Source organism: Lepidochelys kempii, chromosome 3, assembly GCF_965140285.1.
Source record: "Lepidochelys kempii isolate rLepKem1 chromosome 3, rLepKem1.hap1, whole genome shotgun sequence".
NCBI lineage: Eukaryota > Metazoa > Chordata > Testudines > Cheloniidae > Lepidochelys > Lepidochelys kempii.
The window spans coordinates 152,309,821-152,327,521 of NC_136382.1; the positions used below are offsets into that span (position 1 = coordinate 152,309,821).

Sequence of the window (17,701 nt, forward strand, 5' to 3'; positions counted from 1 at the left end):
GTAGGCAATACCACATCCCCTTTTCTTTCATTGTGCCCCCTCCTCAAGCCTGCCCTCAGCCAGACACCCTGCAGCAGGCACCTCCTCTTCCTCCCAGCCAAGTAGGAGCAGGAGCAGGAGACAGAAAAAGGAGGCAGCCTGGACACTTGTTCCTCATCCCAAACCCAAGAACCCCAACTACTCTCCCAGGTGCCTGGCAGCTTGTGATGGGAGACCCTGGGGAGCAGAGGGAGCCTGGGGTCAGCACTGGGCTCCTCACCTTGGGCCACCACTACACCACTCCCTCCTGGCTGCCGCAGGAGCGGAGACACAAAGGGCTGATGGATATCTGCACAATGTCCCCACGTGGCCGGGAGGCACAGCCACAAGCCGGGTGCCTGCCCACCGCTCAGCTGGATGGATGCATGCCAGAGAACCCAGCTGAAATGCAGGCAGTTGCGAGAAGGCTGTCCAAGGTGTGAGTTTGACAGGCCATACAGGACACCTGCCAGCCCTGTGTATTATGGGCAGGATTAAATTTTCCTCCCGTCTCCACTCATAAAACCACATTCCTCAGTAGTTACACAGAGTCCAGGCATGGTATGTAGGATCAGCTCCCTCATTCACACACTGACTCAGAGTGTAATTCCACCCATTTGCAAGAGAGAGAGGGGCAAAGTCTAATAAATATTGCACTTGCCTAGTAACCTTTCATTCAAGGGGTCGTATAGCACTATGTATCATCCATGTTTTACAGGAGTGTAAACACTGAGGCAAAGAGGTGAAGTGACTTGTTCAAAGATATATGATGAGTCAGCAGCAATCAAATAGAAACGAGACCCATGGCCCCGTTCTAGCCACTCGACAACACTACCTCATAGCAGCAGGGATGCCACCACATAAAAACTGGCAGGAGCACATCCCCAAACTTTCAGGCTCAAGGCTGGTTAGGGCCTTTTGGGGAGAGCACTCAAAGGAAATCACCGGTGTTACAGGCAGTTGTGTCTGAGATCCGAAAAGGTAAAACTTATCCTCACGAGTCAGTACTGAACAGTGTCCCAGTCTGGCACTTCCTGCCATCAACTGCTAGATGCTAAATAGCTGGAGAGTCAAATTGGCTATGTACATATCATACATATACCTATTAGGCCACATTCAGACTTGGGTGCCTAAAGTTAGGCATGTGCAGTAAGTGGCCTGATTTTTCTCAAGTGTTGGTCACCCCATCTCCCACTGATTTCTCTGGGAGCTGCTGGTGCTCAGTACATTAAACTGCTGGAGACAGAAAAATGCCGGTTAGGTCTTCTAGCCCATTCAATGGCCACTGGAGGATTGTTCCTACAGTTTTAATACAATTTTTTTTGTCATCTACCTCCCATTCAGACATTGTGGAGTGAAGGATTTGGAGAATGGTTGTGGGTACACAAGCATATCCATATGACCTTTTGGCTAGCCTTCCAAATGCTGACCTCTGTTCCAACATGCCTGTCCTTTTGACAGACTTTGCTCCCTCAAAGTACAGTGTGTTAACTTACAACTTGCTGTATCAGGGTTGTAGCTTTTTGGAACAAGACCAACCTTGTCTGTGAACTGCAATACAAATGTCTTGGTATCATAGAAATAAGACTCAGTTCCTTGATGACCTCTCTACTTCCCCCAATTATGTCTGAAGAAAACAACTTGTACAATTCACGTTTTATTGCAAAATATTAAAATAAATTACATTTGACACAGAGTTATCCAATATTTACATACATTGTGATTCCAGTGACCATCACCAAACAAACAAAGAACAAACAGATGATTTATTTGTTCATGTGACGGAGTGACAGAAATGAGATCACCAGGACTGTATAGACTTTAAAAATTAGGGACTCTTTCTTATATATATATATAAGTTAAATGCATCACAATCAATAGACTGAAGCCTAGAAAGCAAGAAGAGTATAGAAAAGATAGAGCTCTCAGGCTCCTATTAAGGTCAACAGGCTTCTGTATTACTTTTTTGTTCCTATTTTACTGAGAATGTTGATATATTTTTTTATCTGTACCACTCAAATCAAATAGAGGGAAAAAAAAATCACATCTTATGCAGGATGACAAGGTGTTTGTCAGTAAGCACTTGTTTTGGTTTTATGGTGTCCATTAAGTTTTGTGGCGTCCATTGGCAGCAATGGATTCACGTAAGCCCCCAGCACTGGAAGAACATGGCTCTTATTGTCTATTACTCAGCAGTTTCGTACCAATGTATCAGATTTGTTAGTCTGCCTGCCACAAAACACACACCCCACTGAAGTCCATTTAGTCACCCTCAAACCAGTCTAATTGGCGTGAGACAGAGGGGAGAGCTAAGTGGAAGATGAGGCTGCCTTGTCTTTTTAATTTGGATGTAGGAACAAAATTTTAAACATAACAAAGACCTGGCTGCAACTGCCAATGCCTTTGACAGCATTGGATCATCTTGGCAAATGGAAATCAGGCATGAAAGGGGAAACCATGCTCAGATATAATGGCCCAGAGGTGGCTGGAAATAGGTTAGCAGCCATTAGTCAGCTGGAAGGATATCCCCCCCTCCCTAAGTCTATATCTACCATAAATTTGGTTTTTTATTAAAGTTAGCCACTGACCACATAATCCCACCTATAAAACTGAAATTACTGAAGAACAAACCACAACCTCAGTTCACAAACCCCAGTGAAATTCTAAATGGTGGCAAACAGTAAAGTTACGTTTCCTTGAACTACTTCACATTATACAGAATTTTCCCCAAGCAGCATCTGGGAATTGAAACTAGCTATAGGCACTTTTATGTTGAAGAGCTAAAACACTGAACACGCTTCTGGTTCGCTACATGAGAATCAAAGGGCAAGAAGACAATGCTAGTTAAGGCCCCAGGATGTTGTTTTTCTTAAAACGTGGAAGACAGGTGGACAAAGAGGGCTGGCTGGCTTAGAACTCAAGCAATTCTGAGATGGCACCAGATCTGAAAAATACTTGGGGGTGGAGGGAAACCACCTCTTCGCTTTTGTGCTGGCCCTCTGCAATGTACCAATTAAATCCCAATTAATCTTCAGGTGCAAAGCAGGATTTAATTGGTGCATAGCCCTTGTGCTGGCCCACTGCAAAGAGGCGAATTTTGCCCAGTAGTGTTACAGTAAGGCACATGAATGGGTTGTCTTGAGTGAGGTGTGTTTATGTCTCCAAAAAAGAATTCTGTACTTAGTTCCATGGAAAGTTAATCAGCACCTGAAAATCCATGGTGTTTATAATGTAGGCTTTTATATACTATGTTGGGAAAGTCCAAATGAGGGCCATGTCAGCAGCTTGGCAGAAGGCAGAGAGCTGCACCTAACTTGATAACATGGAACAGATCACATCCCTCTACACCTTTAAAGACATAGCTGCAGTTTGATATGGAGATTGTGCAACATTCCATCTCAGTCAGAGCAGCCAAGAGAAGTGTCTGGGTCATGTAATTTCTATATTAAAGAGAAGCCACATTCTAAAGCTCCATGGACCACACTTCAGCTGCTCCTCTTCTCTGCTTAACACGGAATACCAAGATGGACTTGCTTCCTCCATCTTTTTCAGTGTGCCTTTCTCCCCAACCCTAACCCCGTAGTTAACTGTCACTAAAACTTTGCTCTTTGTGTCAACAATGGAAGACAAGCTGGAGAACAAGAAGAGTTTTTTGGAGTGGTGGGGTTTTTTTTTTTCTTTTTCTTTTAAGTGATATGCATTTCTTTAATGAGAATATTAGACCTGCCACAGTAAAAGTCACACCTCTATAAACGGAGCCCTGCCTCCCATTTCTTACGGTTGAAAACAACAAACAATAACAACAACACAGTGGCATCAAGATACAGTTATCACCCAAAACCCTCTACACAAGGATGCATACCTGAGGGGCTTGGAGTCATAATGAAAGGCTGTGAAAAGAAAACCTATTAGAACTCATCAAAACCTTCCTAGTACAGACACTCTTTTGCAACTGTTGCAAATCTGATCATCTAGTCATCAAGACTCCAAAAACCAGTAAAAGTATGAAATTACACCTTGAGTTAGATTCTCTCTTCAGCTATAATATTGTAAAGGTGGAATAACTGCTGAAACCAATTAAGTTAATTTCACATTTTTCCAACATTTTTAACAGAGCAGGATCTTGCTCTTGTTACAATTAGGTTACACACCTTCATGAACATAATACAATTATCCAAAGAGCAACCAATACAGACTTTCCTTGTTTTACAGTAGGTGGCTTCAGAACTTCTTGTCAACATGATATCTAACTGGAGTGCTGGGTTCCCACAGTTTCTCCTCCTAATGTGGAAGGAGACTCCCATGATTCAAGCAGCAATGAATATTTACAGTTATTAGTAAATTTAGTCCTTCAAGGTTAGGGTTACAAAATTCCATACAATCCTTCTCACCGAGTTCTAGAGGCAGCAATATTTATGTCTCTCCTTCCCAAATCCATATATTGCAGTTTTAACTGTTCTCTGAACTTTCAAAATTTCTAGGGCATCTTGGAATGATTTAGATATTATAAAACAAAAACTTGCCATTTTAAGTCCAAAGGTCTTGACAATTATCTGTTCTAAAATACTTTGGATACTGGGACACTGTCCTTTCCCCTCCCACAGCACACCCTCCTCTGCAGTGTCCCAGTATCCAGAGTAGCAGCACCTCTTGCCAACATGTAATCAAGAGCCTCATTTGAAAGAGTTTTACATGGTGTATGTGTGGATCTCTTTTTTAAAAAAAGGAAAGAAAAACATATTACCGTTTTCTTTTTTACTCAAAACATCTGGGGTTAACATTTTAAAAAAACAGCCCACATACCCCACAATCAACCAAAAGCTCTAATTAGAGGCAAGAGGTAAAAATTTCAGATGTGCTCAAGTGACTTAGGAGCCTGAGTCACTTATGGAAAAAAGGGACTAAGGGCTTGTCTACACAGAATTAGCATGCAGCAAGCCAGGGTATAAATCTACAGTGCACCCGCTTGGTGCACACTAACTGGTCAAGTGGACCCTGCTACAACACACTAGAAGTTCCACAATACGCTTTCATATGGGAATATGTCAAAGCACACTAAAGAGATTTTAGTGCATGGTAACGGGTCCACATGGCCAGTTAGCATATAGCAAACTAGTACACTGCTGATTCACATTCTCATCTGTTACGCACTAATCCTCTGAGTAAACAATCCCTAAGTCACTGGCACTTCTGAAAATTTTACCCAAGGTCTACCATTACACAACCTTCTTGGAAGTGGGGCAGAACAACCATTGAATACCCAAGTGGGTTATGCTTTTAAAAATACCATAGTCAAAATGTGACTGTTTTTAAGACCATCTCAACTTCAAGTCTAATCTGAAGTACCAAGTTGGGGAGGTACAGCAAGAGTTTCTGAAACAGAGATAGTGATCATACTGTACAGGTTTCTGTAGCAGTTCTTCAGGTCCCTTTGACAGGCATTGCAACATTCAGACAGGATTTGCTACTCAAAAGGTGATTTTACTCAAAAGGACAGTTTAACTAAAACTTCATCTGTACAGACAAAGTGTATTCAAGTATTTTCTCTAGAATACAGACAGTGGAAGGACACTTTCCATGTAAAAAGTCTGTCATATCCTTTGTGCTCCTCTTTACTTTGATCAAGGTGGCTTCCCTCCCACCTCCTTCTTGCACAGTTCTTGGCTGCTGGACACAGTGAACTTTAGCCACAAGTGCTTTTCATGCCCCTAAAGATGATTTCATTCCAGGCAGGTTCTTGTTTGCTAAGCAGGCTCTCTTTAAGCCAGTTCCTTCGGTGTTTTTTAGTTTAATATTTTTGTTCATAAATTCACTGTTCACCATTTACTAACAGCACTGGCATAACCCAGAGAAACATCATGGTAGCTCTGAAGCTTCTTTACTCACCTCTGCCAATGCACCTCAACTCTGACCTTAAGTACATCCTGTTATTCCAGTCCCAAGCTTCTCTTGGAGATAGACTACCGGTTATGCCACATCTAGTGGTAGCAAGTTGGTGATGTGTGGCTAGGATAAGACCCCAAACTTATTTTCACTTGTGAGCTACGCAGAACTTGAATCCAGCTTTCTAGAGGTGAGAGGCTAGTGCAGTAATCTAACATGTTCTATATGCCTAAACCAGTTTGTCTGCAACTGTACAGTTTTACACCCAAATGAATTCTCCCATGAAAAGCATAATAAAAAAAATAGGTCCAGTGTAACAACTTTAGTCATTTCCTCCCGCTTTCTTCAAGAACTACAGAGTCCCAAGAGGAAGTAAGATACCTCAAGCTTTAAATTGTCATCTTGCAACTGTTCTAACATAGACAAGCAAAGCTGATTGGACTCCAAAAAACAAACAACTGTTGATGACGTTAAGACATAGGAGGTTTTTGGTTTGGGTGTTAGAAACAGGAGGTGCTAGTAATGAATCTGCCTTCCTCCTGCATACATTTTGAATGACAGTATTAACCACCTTTAAAAAAACGTTGCCAAAATGCATGTTGCATCACGTTGTAGCCGTTACATTGTTTACTGTGTTGTACACATTCATCAGTTGTTTATAAGGCACAGAAATCTCCGACTCTTTACTGGCAAAGGTAGATTCGTCAGAGGATGGGAACTTCACCAGTTTTTTGGGAGTCTCTGGATCCTCTTCAAGATTGTCATCCATGGAGGACTTTGAAGTTTCCTCATCATCTGAAAGATCTTCCTCATTGTCTTCTTCCTCATTTGCAAAATTTATATTGGCACTCTCAAAGATTAAGGGTCGGTAATCCCTGGAGTCCCAAGCTTCCCCTTCTTCCTCGCTGATCCGGTCCAGCTGGTTTACAAATATGGTGCCCTCAAAGGGGCTGTCTCCAGTGCATTTGTCATTTACGTGCCTCATGATGTGACAGTTTTTGAGTCCTAGGGAAACCTTGTCATAATCGAATGATTTGCTCTTTGTGTATGTCACCAGGGCATCCTTGTGGGCATTCTGGATATTTGGTTTAGCATTTTCTGCTTTAATCATTTTGTCATTGCTTGTCTTCAGAGCCTTCTTCCCAATCTGCTTGATGAGATCATTGTAGGTCTCTTCCTTCTTGGAAAGGAAGCTGAAGATGTTCACATCCTTGGAGTTGCCCATCTGAAGGGTTTTTTTAGAGGGAGAGTGATTTTCAAAGGACTCTTTCCTTTTTTTCCTCCGTTTCTTGATTGCTTTGTGGACTTCCACAAACATGCTGACCTTCCAATTGACAAAGAGTGAAAGCCAAGCTAGGCCCAGGTAGATCCAGAACTCCACAAAATATCTGTAAAGGGCATGGTAATTCACGTCCGGGTTTACACCTATAAAGAATTCAAAACAAGAAAGGTTATATAACAAGAGTATACAAAGTTTAAAGAAGCTTTAGTCTGGATATAACTTGAAATCCAATGAAGAATCTTCAAGAGTTTTCAGACCACCATTTTCACACCTGTCTTCCAAGAGCAAAGCTGAAACAGAAAACATGTGGAGGTTTGCATTTAAACTCTCCTAGAATGAGCTACTGCATATGAATGATCTTTCTTTAAAAATGGGTTAGGGAGAAAGGACAATCTAGTTATCTAAAGCAGAAGTCAGTAATCAAGATTCTAGATTCTGTTTCAAACTCTCCTGGATGGTTTTGGACAAGCTATGCCCAAATTTTCAGGAGTGCCATCTAATTTAGGGCACTGAACTCTAGATATCTTGGGCTCAATATTCAGAGGTGCTGGTCACCCAGAGCTGTCACTGACTTTAGTTAAGTTATGAGCGCTTGGCACTTCTGGAGAGCAAATACAAACTCACCAAAGCAGAGCCTAGGTGGCTGAAGTTGGGCACCCAAGATTAAAGGTCACTCCTCAAAGATTAGGCCTCAACAACTCTGTGCCTCATTTTCTCTCATTTGAGAAAAAGGGACAATGCTTGCCCCAGTGATGCTATGAGGCTTGTTTCTAAAAAGTTTTGATTGCTCTAAAAGGGTGTGTGTGTGAGGGACCATGACCTAAAAGTTAAGGGCTCCATGGTTTCCTAGCTCTTTGGCCTAACCCAAGACTTTTTCCACTGATGGGGTTCGATCACAAGCCCTCTGGGTCACTCCCCACATGATGAGACACTTAGCAAAATCCTGTGCTTGCTAGGACCAGTGGAAGTAAGGGCAGTAATGGAGCAGTGTCTCCCACTTCACAATGCCGAGACAACTCTCCTTACCCCCACGCCCAACCTCTGCGGAGCACTGAGCTCAGGGTCTAGGAAGTGCCATTTTGAGAAGTTGCAGGGCTAGCTCCAGAGTCTCGTGGAGTAGTGCTGATCTTTAATAAAAGCTTCAGTAATGCAAAAGCCTCCAGACGCACCCAGATCTCAGGAAGTTGTACTCCCTTCCCCCCCCCCTGAGACTATTGACATTTACACTGAAGACAGACACACCTCAGGCAATATACAAATAATAAAATAGGGAATTAACTGACCAGCAACAAAGTCTCCAAATCCTATGGTGGTGATTGTGATGAATGAGAAATAGAGACCTTCAATGTAGTCCCAGCCTTCAGTCACCATAAAGACAAAGGGAGGAATGACCAGATGGACTAAGACTCCCCAGACAATGAAAATTGCTGTGCATGTAATTTGTGCCATTCGCTGTGAAGGATGAAGAAAAAAAAATAATTCAGACACACAAGTCAAGTTTTCTTCCACCCCAGCGCATTTTACAGTGTCCATCAATGTTAGCCCGAATACTGCAGTCCATGAGCATATCACCAACCCTGCACAGTGGCTGCTGGAGCAAAAGATAAGGAGTGCTCTGGTAGTAAGGCAGGGGGTTGCAAAAGGCCGGTGGAGGTAGGGGCACAGCTGACAGAAGAGGAGCAAGTGATCAGTGAAGGAGCACTATGGGGTTGACAGGAGATAGCACTGGAGGGTTCAAGAGAAAAAGGAGAGCCAGGGCATGTTATATGAATTAAACATACAGTATTCTGAATTCCTAGGCTTCAGTTCTATCAAAGGGTTTTGGGAACTACACAAGTTGCACTAAGGTGTAGGTGACACCACTAACACCTTTGAGAGAACAGCAGCCCTGTAATGGACATCAGCCTGTTAAATCTCTATAGGCACAACTCATTCTGATGCAGAGAGGCAGAACTTGGCCCCCACAGCACTTAAGCTCTGTGCTGGAGAGATGGGATGCTGTGGCTGGAGAAGCCACAAGAGTGATCACCATACATACTGAAATTCATGGCAGGCGTGGAGAGAATTTTAGCACTTTCCTTCCCATTCTCCACCAACTCCTGCACAAAACCCATTTACCTGCCTGCGTACATACATTTATTTCACCCTCAATAGTTTACTGTACCTGCTTGGTTTTACTGCATTAACAGTCAGTTATATACACCGATTATACACATTTTTGTAACACTGTTTTGTAAATGTCTCCATATTCACTACAATATTATCAAATGTTTGTATTACCATATAACCCAGAGGCCCAATCAGGGCCCCATTGTGCTCCATGCTGTACAAACTCTAGTGGTCATGGATCCTGCGTCAGAGAGCTTACAAACAGGGCTGAGTTTTCTCCATTCAATCCATGTAATCCTATTGGAGAATATGGTCCTTAAGAGCCAAGTACACTACCCAGATTAGCAGATAGCCGAAGAACTAGAAGTTCAAGTCACACACCAACCACACCCTGTAGGAGGAAAAAGAAACAGAAATCCATACCAGGCTTACTCCTCGCTTTGTTAGGAACTGGCCCAGCCTCTTGGCACGTCCACCGAAAAACTTCCCCAAAGCACTGATCCATGTCAAGCAGAGAGGAACTCCAAAGAGCCCATAAAATATGCAGAAGACACGTCCAGCGGGTGTCTTAGGAGCAACATTTCCATAGCCTGAAAGAGATAAAAGACCATTTACACAGATGCCAATTCAAGGCAGTGCAGCATATATATAGGGAGTTGTTCCCTGACATCTGCTGTACGAGAAGCCTCAGGTAAGACGCCCCAGATAAGACATGTCGTTTATGAGATCCATTATGAACATCTAAGCCTTGCCCTGGTATTTCTGCAGATAAAGGAAGCCTGGTAGTGAAGAGGTGGAGGAAAGGTTGTGATAGAACACGGTGCCTGGGTCAGGGCTTTGGCCCTCTGATGGCAACAGAGTTTAGCAAATATTCTGAGCACAGCCCCAGTAAGGACAACTAGTCCCATTTCTAACCCTCTGCTAGAATTTTCTTAACTTCCAGTAAAAAGTTCAAGAATGCAAAAACTGGTTTAAAGAACAATGAAGTAAGGCTTTTTTCAAAAGGTTTTTAATAATAGTAACAAGCAGAACATGGTGCTGTATTTGGTTTCACAGTAAGGTTTCCATCTCCACTGGTCAATTTGTATGAGCAAACACTGCGTGTTCCTTGTAAGAACAAACAACAAACAGTGTCCCTGATGTTTTCCTGCATCTTGCAGAGCTCTCTGGACATATCAGCAAAGACCTTCTGTAAAAGCAAAGGCAGATTTTTGCAAGAGAGCAGCAGCTGATTTTGCAAGTTCTGCAGCACAGTCTGTCTGCATAGCCGAGATGAGGAATAAGCCGTATGGTGCAATAGGGTTCCACATGAACAAATCAGCAGTGAGATTAAGGAGAGCGCATCAATTCTGCCCAGCTTTCTCCAAGAAATACAAGAGAGACACAGGAAGGTCTTCAGATCTGTCTCTTTCACTAACGGCAATGCGTTTATCAACAGCTTGTTTGGGAGTGTGTGGGACGGTACAGGATAGGAGAGTTTCACAAAATCTCATGCATGTGTGGATGTGCCAAGCTCCAAGAATATTCCTTTAAGTTAAAGGCAACACTCTACGCTAAATTTATATCACATAGACTTGCAAGTGTAAAACTTGATTGGAACTAAGAATACATTAATCCCACCTTTTCAGCACACAGGATTGTATCTACTCAGCAAGGGAAACATTTCTATTATGTAGTTCAAGGATTTGAGTGCTGTGGACACAGAAATTGAAAAAAAACTGTCATCACCTCACCAAATGTGCCTAAAAGATAAATTTTCTAAGGTTTTTATTGATTTGTATAACTTCCTATAAGCCTTTATCTTCCTTTCAGTGGACAGCCAGTTGGACAAGAGATGGTACCAGTCCACTGGACTTAAAGGCCAGGAGACTTTACATGCTAAATACCCACCGATTGTTGTGATTACTGTAGCAGCAAAGATGACAGCATTAGGCCAATTCCAGTTGTTGAAGGTTTTGTTCCCAGTGATTGCAACCCCTTGCCCAGCAGCATCTGACACCACCTACAAGGAAACAATTTATATATAAAATCATCTGGATGTAATGCCCAACATGAAGCTTGAAGTAGAAAGTTATATTCATCAAGTCTTCCCCTTAGTTCAACCTTGAAAAATGGTAATGAAATTTTACTGGACACCAGGCACAAAGTTTACTCTCCCATCCTTGCTAAGACTGTGGGAAGGGAGAGAGAAGGAGATACAACCAACCATATGAATGGCCATAGTGGGTCAGACCAATGGTCCATCTAGTCTAGTATCCTGTCTTCCGACAGTGGCCAATGCCAGGTGTTTCAGAGGGAATAAACAGAACAGGCAATCATCAAGTGATCCATCCCCTGTCGCTCAATCCCATCTTCTGGAAAACAGAGGCTAGGACACTTCAGAGCATGGTTTTGCATCCCTGCCCATCCTGGCTAATAGCCATTGATAGATCTATCCTCCATGAACTTATCTAGTTCTTTTTTGAGCCCTGTTATAATCACAACATTCTCTGGCAAAGAGTTTCACAGGTTGACTGTGTTGTGTGTGAAGAAATACTTCTTTTTGTTTAAGCCTCCTGCCTATTAATTTCATTGGGTGACCCATAGTTCTTCTGTTATGCAGAGTAAATAACACTTCCTTATTCACTTTCTCTACACCAGTCATGTTTTTTTAAGACCTCTATCCTATCCCCCCTCAGTCATCCCTTTTCCAAGTTGAAGAGTCCTAGTCTTATTAATCTTTCCTCAGATGGAAGCTGTTCTTTACCCCTAATCATTTTTGTTGCCCTTTTCTGTACCTTCTCCAATTCCAATATATCTTTTTTGAGATGGGACGACCAGAACTGCACACAGTATTCAAGGTGCGGGCATGCCATGGATTTATATAGAGGGAATGTAATATTTTCTGTATTATTATCTATCCCTTTACTAATTCCTAACATTCTGTTCGCTTTTTTGACTGCTGCTGCACATTGAGTGGATATTTTCAGAGAACTATTTACAATGACTCCAAGATCTTTCTTGAGTGGTAACAGTTAATTTAGACCCCATCATTTTATATGTATAGTTGGGATTATGTTTTCCAACGTGCATTACTTTGCACTGGGGGACACCACTATTTCTCTCTCCCCATTTTGAAAACTGATAATTTATTCCGAACCTTTGTTTCCTGTCTTTTAACCAGTTACTGATCCACGAGAGGACCTTCTCTCTTATCCCATGACAGCTTACTTTGCTTAAGAGCCTTTGGTGAGGGACCTTGCCAAATGCTTTCTGAAAAACTAAGTACACTATATCCACTTGATTATCCTTGTGCACATGATTGTTGACCCCTCAACAAATTCTAGTAGATTGGTGAGGCACGATTTCCCTTTACAAAAACCATATTGACTCTTTCCCAACAAATCGTGTTCATCTACGTGTCTGATAAGTCTGTTCTTTACTATAGTTTCAACCAATTTGCCTGGTAATGAAGTTAGGTGTACTGGACTGTAATTACTGGGATTGCCTCTGGAGCCTTTTTTGATAATTGACATCACATTAGCTATCCTCCAGTCATCTAGTACAAAATCTGTTTTAAATGACAGGTTACATACCACAGTTAGTAGTTCTGCATTTTCACATTTGAGTTCCTTCAGATGGTCCTGGTGACTTATTACTGTTAAATTTATCAATACCACCTGGTCCTGGTGACTTATTACTGTTAAATTTATCAATTTATTCCAAAATCTCCTCTAATGACACCTCAATCTGGGACAGTTCCTCAGATTTCCCCAATTCATTAATGAAAATGTTCTTGCCTATTAAAACTTTTCTCCCCACAAGTAGAGTTTTGCAAAACTGTAGCAGTGTTTAAACAGGTTTACTTGGGAATAAGCTATAGCTAGAGTTACATGACTCCACACAGCTCATGCGCTAACTCCCACATTATATTGGTGAAGTAGTAGTCAGCTGGTGTCTAGCACAGCTACTGAATATGGTTTAGTGGGGACATATTCTGCAAAACAGTCAATCAAATTTTAAAACTTTCAAACATTGTTACAAGGCCTAGAATAGCTTGGACATGAACAGGGCCTAATGGAATCCTCTGGCCAAGCGACACAAATGCAAAAACAAAAAAGCACAGGCAAGTGCTAGTTCACCTGCTGTCCCTGGCAAAGGCTGATGAGCCAGCACAAAACTGGGCTCCTTTTGGTTTGTTTTCCTTTGCTTAACTTTTCCAAGTTATTTCATGCTATCCGGCCTCTAGTTTCTTGAATCAGCCCTGCTTCTCATTCAGCTTTCTTTCTCATAACATGTCTTTGTATTAACTGAGCTCATTTGAATGCTAAATGTTTTTTTTTTTTTTTATAACATTTTGCGGTGGGAAGGGTCAATATTTTTGTTTTTCAGAGCTAGCAAATCATCAGCTCAGGCCTAGAGGGCACTGAAGGCTCATGAAGAATCCTCATATTTGTGGGGATGATCTTTGGAGGTATTTTAGCCTAGACCAGCGTTTCCCAAACTGAATCACAGGGAGGTTGCACTAGAAACAACACCTAAGCACAGTGGCCACAGATAATGTGTATAGAAGTTTACAAGGTTTTAAATAAATAAATAATAATGCATCTGACCACAGTTGTGATATATACTTGAACCTTCCTCACTAGAAACGGTTGGTTACCCAGTTCACTCTTCTGTTCTGTCTACACTAGCGAGCTTACAGGAGCATAGCTGTACCAGTGTAGCTGCACTGCCGTAAGATCACTTGTGTAGCCACTCTGTGCCGACGGGAGAGAGCTCTCCTGTCGACACAGTGCTCTCCACACCGGCACTTCTGTTGGTGTAACTTATGTCACTCAGGGGTGTGTTTTTTCATGCTCCCTGAGCAACATAAATTATACCAACTAAAGTGGTAGTGTAGATATGGCCTTAGGATAGGTCTTCACTAAACTTTTGATTGCAATTAAGTCGAGGTAGTTAACACATTTGTAAAAGCTGGCATGCGTACTCCCCACACATTTGATCCTGGCTATAAATGTTTGTTCTTTACCTTTTAATTGGCAATCAATTATCTCAATTAATTCAAAATTCTAGTGAAGACAAGCCCTTAATAGAAATCCATAACTGATTAGTTAGTCCTTACTCTGCAATTCAAAATGCAATTTAGGACTTCTCCGGTTGCACTCCAGGCACTTTTAATGTAGGCTAGTCTAATCTAAGCACAGAGAAATGATCTCTTCTAGGGTCAGAGACAATACATTGTATGCTGTGTGTTCTCCTTACACTGGCCAATACCATGCAAGTCGGTACGTAGGGTGTGTGTGTGTGTGTGTGAGATGTGGATCAGATACTGTACTTAGCACAGACCCCCAAACCCCATGAATAAACACACAGAACTAATTAAATAAATATAATAAAAGCCAGGTTATTTAATTTTGAGCCCTAACACATACAACTACCCTTCCTGCAACAACATTGTCCTCAAAGTGAATTTATTGGGTATGTGGTAGAGAAACACAATTAAAAAAAATTAAAATGCATTTCACTATTGGAGCCCATTTAGAGATAAAAAGAAGTAAGCTTTGGAGTCTGGATGAAGGAATAGGACTACAGATCTCTCTACTGGGGAAGTCTGACAAGCATGCAAGATTGTGTACAATATCTGTTGTAGGCTAAAGGCTATAGCTAGAGGCGCAGGTAGAAAACAGGGCTGGCCTGCTGAGGACTCTTATCAGTTGATAGAAACCATAAAGATGGGTGCTGCTGTAGGCAGATTTGTTGAAGCCACAAGTGCCCCTAGAAGGGGCAGGTGTTATAGACACAGCAAGGTTGACGGAAGAATGCTTCCATTAACCTAGTTACTGAGGCTGGAGTTCCTACAGTGATAGAAAAACCTGTTCTGTCATTGTAGGAAGCATTTGTGTTATGGTGCCACAGTTAAGCTGCTGTAGCCCATACTATACACATGGCCTAAGTCTTTCAATTGCAGCAGCCAGTCAGGTCATACAAAATAGAAATACAGAGTCGAATGCCAGCTGACAGCCCATACACTCCTTCTATGCATGTTGAGCAGGAAGGAAATGAGAAAACTAAGGCCTACATGAGAAAGTTGCATTGGTATAAACTAAGGTGTCAGTTTAAACTGATGTAGTTAAACTGTGTGTGTGGACACTTCTTTGATGCAAGAATGGCTTTTCTGTTTAGTTTAAGTCAGTTGGGAATAGGTTTAAGATAAACTGAAATAAGCTACTCTTGCCTCTTGCACCAAGATCAGCGAATGTCCATACCTACATACAAAGGTATGAGTTTCAGTTCAACAAGTGTGCTTTCTCTGTGTAGACAAAACCTCGGTGAAATCCCAAAATGAGGAAACTCTTGGAACAGATGAACAATTGCTTACACAACCCTCTGATCTCTCCTTTTTTTGGGGCGGGGGTGGGAGGGAGGAAATGAATGGAGCCATTCCAAAATGGACTTCATCAACTCTTGCTAGGGACTGCAGACAGCTTCAAAACCTCACAAATCAGTCGTGTCCAAGGCAGCTGACAGATACGGGGAACTCTGCATGGATGCCTGAACTTCATCCATCACCTGGAGAAGGAGATGTATATTAAAACTGCACTAGATGTTGGTCTAATACCATTCACGCTCCAATTACATCCCATTCTCCAAAACATACTGGATTAGTTTAATTCCTCACAAGACAATTGACCTCAAAATACACACTAAATCCTACATGTTGAAATTTCAGTCTTCATTGACATTGGGCCATTATATCATACCACATTACTGCACCCTCAACTTGAGCTAAGGAGCTCTGTTTACCAGTCTGTGAAAGCAGTTAAGAGCACTATCTGCAAGGAAGGGTGGTTTTAGTCATGTGAGGGAGACACAGCTCAAGAGGAAGAAGGCAGCTAGAATGGAAGAGAATCCCACACCTTGCTTAGTGCCCTTCACAATGATTCAATTAATGTCCTAAGACAGACACAGGGCCAACAATCTTCTCAATACTGTATAAACACTTCAAAATTTAGATTAATAGACTTCCCCCCTGCCAAAGCTACAACTCCCTCTTGTCCACAATGACATGCAATTATCTATGAGCTGCAGTCTTGCCTGACGGTCTCAGCTTTCATCCTTGTCTTAGTACCTTTTGGCTGTAATAAGCCTGTGTGCCACAAGGCACATTCAACATATACAACCCAGCTGTAGGAGCAGAAGATAAAACATTCCTTTCTTCCCTCTCCCACTTCGTAGAGAAGTAACGTCCCTTAAACAGCACAAGTTTCTTGGTAGGGACCAAAACTATTACTATTGATAGGGATCAAAACTATTACTTGGTTAAGGTTCCTCTGTAGGAAAAACGTGCAGCCTTGAATCGCATGCCATGTGTTTGATCATACCAGCACGAAATAAAAACACAGGAGATGAAAAATAAGTTAATTTTGGTGCAGAGGGAAAAATATGTAGCAGTTTTCTAAGCAGAGTGCAACTTCTTGACTTTTTTGAAACAATTATGTCTTTTTGACATCAGCAGATAATTCAAGCTGACACTAATAGCATTAAACAGCAAATACATTTTTTGTACAGAAGTTTGTTAGGCTGCTAAAATCTTTTTGAATTCAAATAGATTGTCTCAAAGACATCGCCAACTTTGCCATTCCCCACTCAAGTATATAATTTCCTAGACTCTTGGAGTTATTACTGAACATAAACAGGGATTCTAGAAATGGAATCCAAGAAAGGGAAGAAACTAATACATCTTTCAATGATATCAACTGGAATACGAACTAGAAGGCAAAAGATCATTCCAACATAATCAAGGTGACAAAGTTCTCTCTCTTTCCAAGGTACTTCCCCAAGATAAAATAATGCTCCAATGCAGCCTCAGGTTTCCTTCAGTGACATCTTAACTGTTAACTATTAATGACTGACTTGACTGAGGATTTACCTCAAAGGTCAAAGTGCCAGTCCAATAACTTTCTCCCCTCTGCCCAAGGCTGCATATACAGGAGGTTATCCATGCTAACGTGCCACTTAGATTGTCCATCAAAATAAGGATATGATTGCAAACAAGAACAAAAACATACATATTTTTAAAAAGACAAATTAGTTTTCAGGAAGATAAAAGGGTGAGAAAAAAGGATAGATGGATCTCTCTCCTGACATCTTCCTTTTCTGCTAGTATGGAAAGGAGGGGAAAAGAAAACTCGGAGAGCAAAACAAGAATGTTTGGAAAGGCTCAGCCTTTTTACACAACCAAACCATATGCACATATATTTTGGCTGTGCCGACACCCGCATTTTCCCTTCACATTTACTGCTACTGTAATATCAGCACAGCTCCAGTGCTAGCAAAGATGAGAGCGCCACTGAAGACAAGCCACCTACATTTCAACTTTCAAGCTGTCAGATTATGCTCAGAGCAGGTCTTTAAGGCGGGTCTGTC

General features: G+C 41.8%; 1 protein-coding gene across 1 annotated transcript in view; it reads right to left on the minus strand.

Moving 5' to 3' along the window:
* Nucleotides 1-1,659: 1,659 nt before the first annotated feature.
* KCNK5 (potassium two pore domain channel subfamily K member 5) overlaps nt 1,660-17,701 on the minus strand; it is a 63,666-nt gene continuing 47,624 nt past the window's right edge. Inside the window, exons 2-5 of the mRNA XM_073338559.2 lie at nt 11,183-11,294; nt 9,716-9,882; nt 8,467-8,635; nt 1,660-7,326 (exon numbers count right to left, since the gene is read on the minus strand). Coding sequence (XP_073194660.1) covers nt 6,506-7,326; nt 8,467-8,635; nt 9,716-9,882; nt 11,183-11,294 — 1,269 coding nt within the window. The 3' untranslated portion in view covers nt 1,660-6,505. The remainder of the gene's footprint in view (nt 7,327-8,466; nt 8,636-9,715; nt 9,883-11,182; nt 11,295-17,701) is intronic.